The sequence below is a fragment of the Myotis davidii genome, unplaced genomic scaffold (genome assembly GCF_000327345.1).
Source record: "Myotis davidii unplaced genomic scaffold, ASM32734v1 scaffold580, whole genome shotgun sequence".
In the NCBI taxonomy this organism is placed as follows: domain Eukaryota; kingdom Metazoa; phylum Chordata; class Mammalia; order Chiroptera; family Vespertilionidae; genus Myotis; species Myotis davidii.
In genome coordinates this window covers 237,010-251,805 of record NW_006293313.1, presented here as the reverse complement: position 1 = coordinate 251,805, position 14,796 = coordinate 237,010, and the positions used below count along the sequence as shown (strand labels likewise).

At 34.7% G+C, this 14,796-nt stretch overlaps 1 protein-coding gene across 2 annotated transcripts in view; it reads left to right on the top strand.

Moving 5' to 3' along the window:
* KIFAP3 (kinesin associated protein 3) overlaps positions 1-14,796 on the top strand; it is a 112,800-nt gene that overhangs the window by 1,890 nt on the left and 96,114 nt on the right. For both annotated transcript variants that reach the window (XM_006766988.2, XM_006766989.2), the window contains exons 2-5: positions 3,519-3,650; positions 8,588-8,742; positions 10,165-10,220; positions 10,772-10,913. In XM_006766988.2, the coding sequence (XP_006767051.1) occupies positions 3,519-3,650; positions 8,588-8,742; positions 10,165-10,220; positions 10,772-10,913 (485 nt within the window). The remainder of the gene's footprint in view (positions 1-3,518; positions 3,651-8,587; positions 8,743-10,164; positions 10,221-10,771; positions 10,914-14,796) is intronic.

The window sequence follows — 14,796 nt, the reverse complement described above, 5'->3', positions numbered from 1 at the left end:
TGAATGAGACATACTTTCCCTGCCTTTATGGTGCTTAAAATGTAGCAAAGAATACATATTTTAAACTGGATATTACCAGAAGTAATTATTTTATTGTGTTTATGAGAAGTGATATAAGTATATGATAAATATGTGGCCTGTGTAAAGCTTTTTTCACACAGTATAAATACTCAGCATTTATCCATGTTTTGCATTCATCAATGCAGTACTTCATTTCTTTTAATAGCTGAATAACAATATATTTTATGGATATAGCATATTTTGTTTATCCATTCATCTGTTGATGGACATTTAGGCTGTTTCCATCCATTGGCTATTATGAATAAAGCTACTATGAACATTCCAGTACTAGTTTTTGTTTAAACATCTGTTTTCACTCTTTCGGTATATTTTCAGTTGTTGCTGGGTCATATGCTAATTACATGTTTAACTTCTTGAGGAACTACTGAACTGTTTTTCACAGTGGCTGCACCATTGTACTTTCCCACCAGCATTGTATGCGGGTTCCAATTCTTCACATCCTTGCTAGCACTTAACTTATTTTTTAAAAATGTGGCTATTCTAATGGATGTGAAGTGATATTATAGTTTTGCTTTACATTTCCCTAATTACTAGTGACATTGAACATCTTTTCATATACTTCTTGGCCATTCTCTGCCTTCTTTGGAGAAAAAAACCTTTATATTTTCTGGAAATTGGTTCCCTAACATACCAATGATTTGCAAATATTTTATCCCACTCTGTGAATTGTGTTTTCACTCTCGTCATAGTGTCCATTCATATGCAAAAGTTTTAAATTCATATTTTGTTTAGTTGCTTTTGCTTTTTTAAAAAGCTTTACATGATCATTGATTTTTAAATTCTAGTCCCTCCCTCCCCTTTGTCAACCCATCAACTCATTCTCTATTGTTTATTAGATTCCACATGAGTGAGATCATGTGCTGTTTATCTTTATGACTGTCTTATTTCACTTAACATAATATTTTTTTTTACTTATTTTGTATTTTTAGATTTTTATTGCTGATATGTGCCACATCTTCTTTATCCATTCATCTATTGGTGGAAACCTAGGTTGCTTCCATATCTTGGATATTGTACATAATGCTGCAGTGAACATAGGGGTGCATATATCTAGTGTTTTTGTTTCCTTCAGACAAATACCCAGAAGTGGAATTGCTGGATAATATAGCAGTTCTATTTTTAAGTTTTTGAGGAATTACCATACTATTTTCCATAGTAGCTGCACTAATTTACAATCCCGCCAACAGTGTATGAGGGTTTCCTTCTCTCCTCATCCTTGTCAGCACTTGGTATTTGTTGATAGCACTCTGACAGGTGTGAGGTGATACCTCATTGTAGTTTTGATTTGAATTTCCCTGATGATTAGTGATGTTTAGCATCTTTTCATGTCTGTTGGCCATCTGTATGTCCTCTTTGGAGAAACGTCTATTCCAGTCCTCTACCCATTTTTAAAATTGGATTGTTTGTTTTTTGGTGTTCAGTTGTATGAGTTCCTTATATATTTTGGATATTAACCCCTTGTTGGTGTATCATTTGTGAATGTCTTCTCCCATTTAGTAGGTTGTCTTTTTTTTTCCCCTAGAATGAAAAACCAGCTTTAGTAGGTTGTAGAAAAGGAGTTCAAAGATAAGGAGATTTATTCAGTCCAACCCATAACATTCAAAAAAGTAAATAGGATTTCAAGATCATTTTATTCTTCCAATTTTTATTTTTTATTTTTGAAACATCTTTCTTTTTCAAAGTATTACATATGTCCCCTTTTTTACTCCATTGACCTCTTCTAGCCCACCCCCGAGCTCCACCCCAGGCCTTCACCACCCTATTGTCTGTGTGCATGAGTTATTGATATATTCATGCAAGTTCTTTGGTTGATCTTTTCCCACCCACCCTCCCCCACCTTCCCTCTGAAGTTTAACAGTCTGTTCCATGCTTCTATGTCTCTGGATCTATTTTGTTCATCAATTTCTTTTGTTTATTAGATTCCACATGAGTGAGATCATGTGCTGTTTATCTTTATGACTGTCCTATTTCACTTAGCATAATACTCTTCAAGTCCATCCATGCTGTTGCAAATGGTGTCTTTTCATTTTGTTGATGGTTTTCTTCACTCTACAAAGCTTTAGTTTAATGTAGTTTCATTTGTTTATTGTTTATTTTTTGTTTCCCTTGCCCAAGGAGACATATCCAAAAAGATATTGCTAAGAGCGATGTTGAAGAGTTTACTGCCCATGTTTTCTTCTCGGAGTTTTATGATATTAGGTGTTACATTTAAGTCTTTAATCCATTCTGAGTTTATTTTTGTGTAAGGTATAAGAAAATGGTCCAATTAAATTTTTATCATGTATCCAGTTTGTGTTACATTTATTATTGCATGTTCTTTACCCCATTGCATGTTCTTGCCTCCTTTGTCATAGATAAATTGACCATATAAGTGAGAATTTTCTATTCTCTGGGCTCTGTATTCTATTCCATATATCTATATGTCTGTTTTTATGCCAGTACCATATTGTTTTGATTGTAATAAATGAGCAAGGTACAGCCTTCCATTTATTTGTGTCTTCTTCAGTTCTTCCGTGTCTTATACTTTTCAAAGTATAAGTTTTTCACCTCTGTGGTTAAAGTTATTCCTAGGTATTTTATGCTTTTTGATGCAGTTGTAAATAGAATTGTTTTCCTAAATTCTCCTTCTGATAGGTCATTATTGATATATAAAAACACAATATATTTCTGTATATTGATTCTGTATCCTGCAATTTTACTGAATTCATTCATTAGGTCTAATAGGGTATTATGGTTTTTTAGGGGGAAGGGAGGTCTTTAGGGTTTTGGTTGCTTTTGATGTCATTATTTAAGAAACCATTTTCAAATCCAAGGTCATGAAGTTTTGCCCCTATGATTTCTTATAAGAGTTTTTAGGTTTGGATTTTAAATTTTTGTGATCCATTTTGAGTTAATAATGTGCTATGCAGTAAGGGTTTAATTTCATTATTTTATATGCCCAGTGTCTTGGCACATTTGTTAAAGAGATTGTTCTTTCCCCCAATGAAAGGTTGTCACCTTTGTTGAAATCAATCGACTATATAAATAGGAGTTTATTTCTGGGCTCAGTTCTATTCCATTGATCTATTTGTCTACCTTTCTGCTAGTACTTCACTGTTTTGATTACTGTAGCCTTTGTAGTACATTTTGAAATTGGAAAATGTGAGTCTTCCAACTTTGTTTTTCTTTTACAAGATTGTTTTGGCTACTCAGTATCCCTTGTGTTTCCACATGGATTTTATTATCTCTTTTCCATTTCTGTAAAAAAAGCTTTGAGAATTTGATAGTGGTTACATTGAATCTATAGATCACTTTGGGAATGTTGCCATTTTATGTGAATCTGATTTAAATGCATGTTAACCCAGCTCACTTGTTTTTGGAACTAGAACCTAGATAAGAACCATGGGCATTTTATGAGTTTTTAATCTATCTATGCCTATTTTTATTTTACATTGCAGGAAAGTTAAAGGAGGAAATATTGATGTACATCCATCAGAAAAAGCACTCATTGTTCAATATGAAGTGGAAGCTACCATTCTTGGAGAAATGGGGGATCCCATGTTGGGAGAACGAAAAGAATGCCAAAAAATGTAAGCTTTCTTTCTTTGTGTACATTTTGAAAGTAGTGAACCTTATACAAACTTTGTAGAAATCTGATATTATTTAAATCTGCATAGATGATAAATCTTTATGGCATTCTTCTAGACATACTTCATTTTAGTGAAGCAGAGACAACATTAAACTATAGATGCAGATATATTTAGAGAAAATCATGTCTATGTACATAATGGGAACCTACTAAAAAATACCTATTCTGATTTATTCCATTTAGTAAATGCATATAATAGAATATAAGCTACAACTTCTGAAACCAATTTTAAGATATGTTTATGTGGGACTTTTTAGCTTAATTTAGGAAATTTGTATTTTCGGAGATCCTGTGTTCTTCCTTCTTCCCTGGAATTGCTGAAAGTAGTATGACTTCCAAAATTTCCAAATGGGGCATGCACCTTGAATTCATCCCTTAAAAATCTAGCCCTCTAGAAGATCCTAATAAAACAAGCATTTTCTGATTCAACGAAATTGAGCTTAAATCTTCCAATATCCTACACCCTTTTCTTTCTGCATTTGTAATTCTTTGAGGACCTCCTGGGGAACTGGCCTCTTTCACCAGTCTGCAGTTGTGCTGGTAATGATCTTGAATTCCTTCCATAGTTTTGTGGAAGTAAAAAAGGTCTGAGATTACCTACTTTTCTCTCCCAGTCTTCTTCCCTCCATAAAAAATTTGATTTGGGAAGTAGTTAAAAAGAATTTTAGTGTGTTTTGGTGGTATTAAGTGTATTCAAACTGCTAGGAGTGCATGTGATAGTATTTATAACACTGAAAAGCACTGCATTTTTTCTGTATAGCAGTGGTTCTCAACTGGTTCTGATCCACCCCCCCCCAACCCTCTCACCCCCGTTCCCGAGGTGACATTTGGCAATACCTGAAGACATTTGGGTTGTCATAACTAGAGGGGTGCTAAGGGAATTTAATGGCTAGAATGCAGGGTGCTGCTAAGGATCCTATAATGCACAAAATAGCAACCTACAAAGAACTATTTGGCCCAAAATTTTGATAGTGCTGTAATTGGGAAAGTTTGGTGTATAACAGCCAAAAGAGTAGCTGCCTAGTCTATTAATATTCCTAATTTGTCTTCTTGGGTTAGAAGGAGACTAAATCACACACTGAATTAATTAAAAATAACTGAGTCTTTGGATAATCTGCTAGATTGAAGAGATACACACTTGCATACACACATACACTGTAAATCCTAACTCACATGCTCCCACGTTTTTCTGTTTTCTTACACCTTTTCTCTTCCATTTGTGTGCCTGTGATTGCTGCCTGAGTTTTGTACATTGTGCAGAATCCTTTGAGATCTTATTAATTTGCCATAGACAAGTGAGCAGAGCAGAGTTTCTGCCTTTAGAACCTCCTACATCTGCATTTCATGAGAGAAATTTAGATTTTTAGTTCTCGAGAATGCAGTCAGTAACCTTATCTACACTAATAAAAGCAAAACATGCAAATTGGTGTCACTCCACTACACCCACCAGCCAATCAGGATGAGTATGCAAATTAACCCAACAGAGATGGCAGTTAATTTGCCTATTCAGGCGAGGAGCAAAGACTGAAGACGACTGAAAACTGAAGAGGCTTGGCTTCTCTGCTGCAGTCGTAGCGGAGAAGCCTCTAGGATTGGCTTCTCCGCTGCAGCCAGAGCTAAGGCCTGGGTCCTGGGTCCCGGGTGCCAGAGGAAAACCGGTGCCAGCAGCCAGGGTAAGGAAGGCCTATTGCACGAATCTCTTCATGCATCGGACCTCTAGTTCAACTATAATTAAATGAGAATGTTGTGTTTGAAAATCCAAAGTTTTTCTAGACAAGAGATGCATTCACTAGGGAGTCAGCCAGCTGGAAAGAATACTACCTACTGTTGTTGGAGTAAGTGAATTTAAACATCCTTAATGGGAAAACCCAAGGACCTCAATTTTGGAATACTCCACCCTGGTGCACACAATTTGGAGAGGAATCATGTTGTAGGACCAAAAGCAGAATGTGGTCTGTTGATAACTTAAGAGTTTTTATCAATGGCAACAGCTGGGGTGGAGGGGCACTCATAAAGATTGAGATAGGTATGAAGTGAAAATGTCATTAAATTTGGGTAGTCAGTGCTATGGCCCAGGTCAAGAAGACTTATATTTCAATCTTCTTTATTTGGCAAAGGAGAGTATAAGCCTATCTTTAATAGAGTCCCAGTTTCTGAAAATTTCTTTATGAGAAACTGATGGTTATAGTCCAAAAATAATATGGGTATTTTTCTTGTGAGTTTTTGGTATTATTAATAGATATGGCTGCCTATGAAGATTCTTGTTTTTTATTATAGGAATAATCAGTAAACATATAGGTAACATTTTCTAAAAATTCTACCCCTATCTATTTTTTTCTTTGTCTTTTGTAATAAGGAAAGGATTTAGGAGAGACCTATACACTAAAAGAAGAAAACCTGTCTATTACTTTTAATGGAAAGAAGATGAATCAAATTGCTAATATATGTGTTGGTAAAAAAAAATAGATCTAAAAAGAAATAGAAAAATCTGCTTTATTAGATCAAGATACCACTGTACAACTATTAGAATGGGTAAAATCCAAAACACTGACAGACCAAATGCTGGTGAGGATGTAAAGCAATAGGAACTCATTCGTTGCTGGTAGAAGTATAAAGTGGTACTTTGGAAGACAATTTGGCAGTTTCTTATAAAGCTAAACATAAACTTACCATATGATCCAGCAGTTTTGCTCCTAGATATTAACCCACATGAGTTTGAAATTTATGTCTACAAAAACCTGCACATGAATGTGTATAACAGTTTTATTTATAATTGTCAACAGTTGGAGGCAACTAACATGTTTTTCAATTGACAAACAGGTAAGCAAACACTGGTGTGTCCATACAATCAAGTATTATTCAGCACTAAAAGGAAACCGACTATCAAGTTATGAACAGACATGGGGGGATTTAAATGCATATTACTAAGTAAAAGAAGTCAGGCTTGAAAAGCTACATTCTGTATGATTCCAACTACATAACATTTTAGAAAAGGAAAAACTAAAGTAAAAAAATCGAGTTTATCCGGGTTTCACGGGGCGGGAGAGGAAAGAATAGGTGGAGCATGGAGCATGTTTAGGGCAATAAAGCTATGCTCTATGATACTATAATGGTGGACACAGGATGCATTTCTCAAAGCCCATAGAACTATACAACACAGTAAATCCTAATGTAAACTGTAGACCTAAATTGATAATGTATCAATATCAGTTCATCAGTTGTAACAAAGGTGGTAATAACAGAAAAAAAACAAAACTGTATTGGGGTGGTAGTGGGTGCATATATGGGAACTCTGAACTTCATGCACAATTTTTCTGTAAACCTGAAACTGCTCTAAAAAACAACTAGTAAGAAATTTTAAAAACATACGTTTATAGTGTTTCTATTGTGCCTCAGCTTTATCGGATTTCTAGAAACAATCAAGATTTCGAAGTCCCTGATAAAATTAAACATGAAGAGGTCTTTTGAGAGTTTTTCTCTGAATGGACTCTCCTTTCTATCTCTGTCTTCTGGTGTGCAGTAAAATTATACAAAAATAGAATCAAGCATTTAAAAGGTAGGAATATAAACAACCCAAAATTTTAAAATAAAGGAACAGAGTACTGGCTAGGGTTCTTGTTGCAAACATTAGAAACCATTGTAGCAAATTTAAATATAAAAGGAATTTATTAAAAGCTATTAGGTAGTTTGTAGAATCCCAAGAGGACCAGACTTAGGGATGACTATATAGCTGTGAGTAATTTCTAAATCACTCTACTGGACTTATTTCTAGAGAGATCATCTTCACCTGAATGATGATTGCACAGATGCTTAGTACAGAACCTTTTTCTGAGATTTCTGTCCCTGCTGCCTTCTAACACCTTGATGTCTCTCCAAATGTCAGCGGTCTTTACCAAGAAATAATTCTATATAATGGCTACTTTCTTATGTTTCTCTTTTTTAAAAAATATATTTTATTGATTTTTCTACAGAGAGGAAGGGAGAGAGACAGAGAGTTAGGAAACATCAATGAGAGGGAAACATCAATCAGCTGCCTCCTGCACACCCCCTACTGGGGAGGTGCCCGCAACCAAGGTACATGCCCTTGACCGGAATCGAACCTGGGACCCTTCAGTCTGCAGGCCGACGCTCTATCCACTGAGCCAAACCGGTCAGGGCTGTTTCTCTTTTCTAATCTGAGCCTTGCGCGAACATATCTGCTGGAGTCTTCACCCTGCACCTAATTTTATGTTTTCATAAGTCTCCTTGGTGCCATAAATTCATGTAAACGGGCAATTGTTTCCAGACTCTGAATAACCTTTTTTATTTATCTTCCAATGAATCTCCTGGACTAAATTAAAAAGGAGACAAAAGCTGGTTTATTTATTTTTATTAACATACTAACAAGTATAAAATGTTCGTCAGAATTCCTCATATAGGTCTTAAAGTGCATCGTGCTTTTTTTCTTCTTCCTTCTACTATATAATTTCCATGAGAAAAACTGAGTCAGAAATAACCAATATTATGTCTTGTTCCTAACTGAAAAACATAAATGATTTCGTGACTATGGTCAGAAAGTGATTCACTCCTGGTAATATGGATTCTCACATCCAATGACTAAAAACTTTATATGTATTACATCAGAAGATTGTTTTAAAATTGGGTCTTCCAATATGCTCTTCTGCCAGGAAAGGCTGATGTAGGCTTTATGTTCCTTTTGTTATCTCATTTATCCAGCTCAAAGAAAATCATTGTTTTGCATTGTTTTAAGCCTAATTATACCTAACACTTCGTTATATGAGAGTCTTTAAGTGTTTTATAAGTTATTTAATGAAATATTATTTAAGTTACCACTTACTTTAATGATACTTGAATTGGAAAATTCTGATATGCTTGCAGCATTCGTCTTAAGAGTCTCAATGCCAACACAGATATAACTTCCCTGGCACGGAAGGTGGTTGAAGAATGTAAACTCATTCATCCCTCAAAACTAAATGAGGTAGAGCAGCTGTTGTACTATCTCCAGAACCGCCGAGATTCCTTGTCAGGAAAGGGTAAGTAGGAACTTCTGACTTTTTAATGCAAACTGAACTTGTTTGACTGTAGTTTGAGCTTACGCTCTATGTGGGGGTTTTTTGTTTTGTTTTGTGTTTTGTTTTGCCAGTGCTGTGAATAAGTAAACAAAAGAATAGACAAACATATTCGTTTTATATGTGTTGAGCTTTATATTAGGCTAGAGACCCGGTGCACGGCATTCGTTCACTGTTGGGGAGGGGGACGTTCCTCAGCCTGGTCTGTGCCCTCTCGCAGTCCGGGACCCCTCGCTCCTTACCACGTGCCTGCAGTGGAGGCAGGAGAGGCTCTTGCCACTGCCACTGCCCTCACCAGCCATGAGCCCAGTTCCTGGCTGAGTTGCACCCCGCCTGTGGGAGCACACTGACCACCAGTGGGCAGCTCCTGCATTGAACATCTGCCCCTGGTGGTCAGTGTGCATCATAGCAAATGGTCCTTCCACCGTTTGGTTGATTTGCATATTAGGGTTTTATTATATAGGACGGTTCTACACAAAATGATGTTTCTATTTCATACTGTGTGTTTCATACTGATGTTTCTATTTCATACTTATTTCCACACAAATGCTGAAATAAGAAATAAAAAGCAGATATCTGTCATATTGACTCTAGAAAAACAATAGGAGAGAATTAGGGGCAGAAAACCTATTTTCTCTACTCCAACTACATTTATGTTTTCTAAATTTCTCATTGACATTTAGTTTATTATTTGAATGGGTGACTTAATTACTTAAATGTTAAATATATGTCATATGCATTAGACTATCCTAATGTTATGTTTTATGAATCTTTCTTAGGAAAATACTTCCTTTTCATTCCTCAATGTCTCTGTTAACATGCTTCTATTTTCAGTCCCTCAACAAGAACTAAGCCATTAAAATATTAGAACTAAGTGACTGATTATTTATAGAAGGCATTTTCAAATAATCTAAACCAAAAATGAAACAAAATAAAAATACAAACATTTTAATGCAAAATCATCTCAGATTATTGAATGGTTAGTTATTTCATTTCATAGTATTACATTTACATATCTTCCATCATGGGTAAGTTCCAAAATATGATGCCCTTGAAATAACTTATAAAGGCTTAAGTTTTGATTATACTAAGTAAAACAAATGAAATAGAAAATTTGTTTAAACCTTTTCAAGTTCGTCTTGTCTCTCTATGAACAGGAAATAAACTGCCTTGTACCTAATGTATACTTTTATTAGTTAGCCCTAAATAGAGTTACTAACTCACATTGTATAATCACTAGGTATTTGTTGAGTGAATTGGATGCCTATGAACTTATTTAAAAGCAAAATTAAGCTTAGCTAATCAGCTGCTGAGAATAAAAATTACTCAGAAATGCTAAAAACCTAGGTCTTCTCATTTTAAAAAACCACAACTTTTTTTTAACAGAAAAAAAAGAAAAAACAAGCAAACCTAAAGATCCACCTCCTTTTGAAGGAATGGAGGTAAGACTACACTCTGATCTAACAGAAATATGATTGTAAGGTGTTGCCTTTTACCATCAGTAATTCATACAATCAACATTAAACATATGTATTATTTTTAAAAAGTGATTGAACTTAGAAGTGCCTGAAGAAGGTAGGAAGTCAGTATTTAATTGATAAAGGCAAAATTATTGGGTATGTTTTTTAGACAATTTATTTTGATAGAAAAATAAGTTGTGAAGTGTTTTAAATATTTTTATTGCAATATGTTTTGAAATATTATTTATTATAGTGATACAAATTACTTTGTATTATATTTAAAATATTTTATAATTGATAGACCAAGTTTAGAGCTTACATACATCCCATTTTATCGTATGGTTTATAATTACTTTTGTATTGAAGTCCTAGCACCCAAAGGTCTAATTTCCCCCTCTATGAGTCCTTTGAAAAACTTATCTATTATTATAAAAGGCAACACATATTGATAATAAAATATCATTCCTTTGACAGTGGCTCTGTTAAGCATTATTATTATTTTGGAATACTTTCTTCTTCTTCCTTTGTTTCAGATTGATGAAGTTGCTAACATTAATGATATGGATGAATACATTGAGTTATTGTATGAAGATATACCTGACAAGGTTCGGGGTTCTGCTTTGATCCTGCAACTTGCTCGAAATCCTGATAACTTAGAAGAACTACTATTAAATGGTAACCTATAGTTATAAATATTAAAATTAGAAAAATTATTGTAAATATGATTTTTAAATTATATTAGAGAATTAAGTTAAAATTATTTATGCTAAACTTAAAAATATACTTTTTCCAGCTCTTTATTACCTTTCTTCTTCAAATATTTAACATGAGAGCATAACATCTAAATGTTCTCTGGAAAATTCATCAATCATTTAATAAGGGAAATCAAGCATTATTGGTACTGTATCTTTTCTTCTAATTTGGAATACTTTTTAAAAATATATATTTTTCTTGATTTCAGAGAGGAAGGGAGAGAGAAGGAGAGAGAGAGAGAGAGAGAGAGAGAGAGAGCAGGCACTCATAAGTTTATATTATTAAGGAATTACTGTAAAGTTCTTGTAGGAGAGGTATTAGTGTGCTTATTTAGGTTTTTTTATTGATTTTGAGAGAGAGAGAGGGAGGGAGGGAGAGGGAGAGAAACATCAATGATAAGAGAGAATCATTGATTGGCTGTCTCCTACACACTTCCTACTACTGGGCATCAAAGCCACAACCCAAGCATGTGCCATCACTGGGAATTGAGCTGTGACTGACCTCCCTGTTCATAGATCGACACTCAACCATGGATCCACACCAGCCAGGCTGGAACACTTTTTTATTTTTTCAATTAGGAGACAATATGAAGCTTTTGACATTTGTATACGTGTCAGCCTGAAGGACTTCCTTTAGTATTTGTCATAGGGGAGTTCTACTATCTTAAGTTTTTGTTTTCCTTCGTGTTTGAAGGATAGTTTTGCTGGATAGAGAATTGTTGGTTGATTGTCTTTCTTTTAACATTTTGAATATGTCATGCCTCTGCTTTCATGTCTCCATGGTTTCTGATGTGAAATCTGTTAATTTTATTGAGGATCCTATGTACATGTTGAATTGTTTTTCTCTTTCTGCTTTCAACATTTTCTTTGTCTTTGGCTATTGCCAGTTTGACTATGATGTGTTAAAGTGTTGATATCTTTGAATTTATCTTACTTAGAATTTGTGGATTTTCTTGGATGTGCAGATTAATGTTTTTCAGCAAACTTGGGAAGTTGTTAACCATTATTTGTTAAATATTCATTTTTCTCTTTTGTCTTCTCTCCTCTTGGAACTCCCATTTTGCTTATGTTAGTATGCTTATAGATGTTCCCCAGGTCTTTGAGACTCTGTTTATTTATTTTTCATTTTTTTCTTTCTGTTCCTGAAACTAGATAATCTTAATTGACCAGCCTTTACATTTGTTCATTCTTTCTTTTTCTAGCTTATATCTGCTGTTAATATTATTAATGAATTTTCATTTCAGATATTGTAATTTGCAATTGCAGAATTTCCACTTGGCTCATTTTTAAATAATGTGTATCTCTTTATGATATTTTTTGTTTGTTGAGACATCATTCTCCTACCTTCTCATACTTTTCTTTACTTCTTTAAGTTCTTTTAGTTCTTTTTTTAAAAGATATATTTTTATTGATTTCAGAGAAGGGAGAGGGAGAGAGAGAGATCAATGATGAGAGAGAATCATTGATTGGCTGTCTCCTGCACACCCCCAACTGGGGATGGAGCCCACAACCCGGGCATGTGCCCTGACCAGGAGCCCAACCATGACCTCCAGATTTATAGGTCGCTGCTCAACCACTGAGCCACGCCGGCCGGGCCAGTTCTTTTAGTTCTTTGAATATATTTACAATAGATGATTTTCAGTCTCTGTCTCCTAAATTCAACATCTGAGCTTCCTCATGGACAGTTTCTGTTGACTCTGTATTTCCTGATTATGAGATATCCTATCCTGTTTCTTTGCATATCTTTCTATTTTTTATTGTTGTTTTGAAATAATTTTGTGGAAACTCTGAAAATCTGATTCCCACTCCCTCCAGGGCCTGTTATTTTTGCTGTTCATTTGTTTAATGAGTTTCCTGGATTATTTCTGTAAAGTCTATATTTGTGCAGCCACTGAATCCTCTGCTCAGTTAGTTTAGTAGTAGCTGATGATTGTATAGAGATTTCCTTAAATGCCTGGCACTACGTGTCCCAACCTTTGCTGAGGGAGCTCTGTGTGTGTGTGTGTGTGTGTGTGTGTGTGTGTGTGGAGGAGGGAGGCTTGTCTTCAGTGCTCAAGCTGGTAGTTAAGAGCCTTATCTTCACTTCCTGCTTGCACATTGCCTGAAGGCAGCTGTTCTCAACCTGTGGGTCGCGACCCCTTTGGCGGTCGAACGACCCTTTCACAGGGGTCGCCTAAGACCATCCTGCATATCAGATATTTACATGACGATCCATAACAGTAGCAACATTACAGTTATGAAGTAGCAAGGAAAATAATTTTATGGTTGGGTCATAACATGAGGAACTGTATTTAAAGGCCAGAAGGTTGAGAACCACTGCCTTAAGATTTTCCAGAGATGAGAGTTTAGGTCCTTCTCTGGTCTTTCTCTGGCATGTGCATATCCCTGCACATAGAATCCTGGGAATGTGTTGGAGCTTTTCAAAGACCCTGTGAATATCTTTTTCCAGTTATTCCTCTTAAAGATTTAGGTCAGCCTCTTGTTAACTCCAACTGGCAAGGCTGCTGCACATTACTGCCACATCTCAACAAGTAGTTTTCAACAAATGCCCTGGGTGTAAGGCTGCATGGAGCAAGCTCTGAGTCAGGACAAGTACAGAAAACCCTGGGAATGGAGCTTTTCAGCAAGCATCCAGGTGGATTAGAGAGTGACAGTTCTTTGAGGAGGGATTTGGGAAGCAAGCACCAAACTGTTCTGCCTCCTCCAGTTGCTGTTAGGCTGCTGTTTTTCGCAGATACCATAGTTGTGATTTCCTTTTATGTGTTGTACATTTTCGTAGGTATTATTTTGAGATCACTTTAGTATATTCTTTAAAAAATTATAATGGCATTTTAATTTTGCCTTCTGTAAACTCTTTAATTTTCTTTGGGCTATTTCTTGATAACTCATGTATAATTCTTGTAGCTGTAATTTCATTGAGATATTTCTCTGTTCTATACTAAAAGAGAAAAATGAAATAAAATTTGCAAAGTGGGTCACTAAACCTTTGCCTAAATCATGGTATTATAGTATATCACTTCCAAAGTATATTCTATGATATCCTATTTCCTCTGGATTCTAGTGATGAAATGTCCAGATAGTAGGACTTTTTGGAGCTTTTGCTCTTAATATACATTGCCTGTCTAATTACTTAATTCTAGAATGATGTTGGAGACCAGTATATATTATACTAGTATGTGCTCTGCATTGTGAATATGAAAAACATGAAATGCCATTATATGATTTTTTAGTTTGTTAAAAAAAATTCTTTCAAAGTGGATTAATATCATAGTGAATTCTTATTGTTTCATAATCTGAATAGCCTGGAAGCTCAAATAAATTGAACACTTCCATTACAATGATAAATACTGATAATGCAGTCCATGGAGTATAATAGATCCTGGGTGCCAAAGAAAGTTAAATAATAAATTATATATAATACACAGATATTCTATTTAATATTTTTTAAGAATTGGTAGGCCATATAGCAACACTAATTTGAAAATAGTCTCATTACTTTATGTTTACTTAATATGTGGTAATTCTCATTAATTAATTCATTAATTTCACCTTTCTCATGATAAAAATCTAGCATGGATATTTATTAAACTTCCCTGAAGCTAATTTTGCGAAAAATTTTTGTTTTATTTATGTCTATTGGCATCAATTTAACATGATATTAAAATATTAGGCTTATTATTTTGTGTATAACTTTTATTTGGTTATTAATTTGCTTTAATGGATCTAGTGTTAGCCTGCTAAACTGCTCATTATTTTTTTTAGAATTGTTCTAGTTTTTTTTACTTATTCACAAACACCTTAAATCA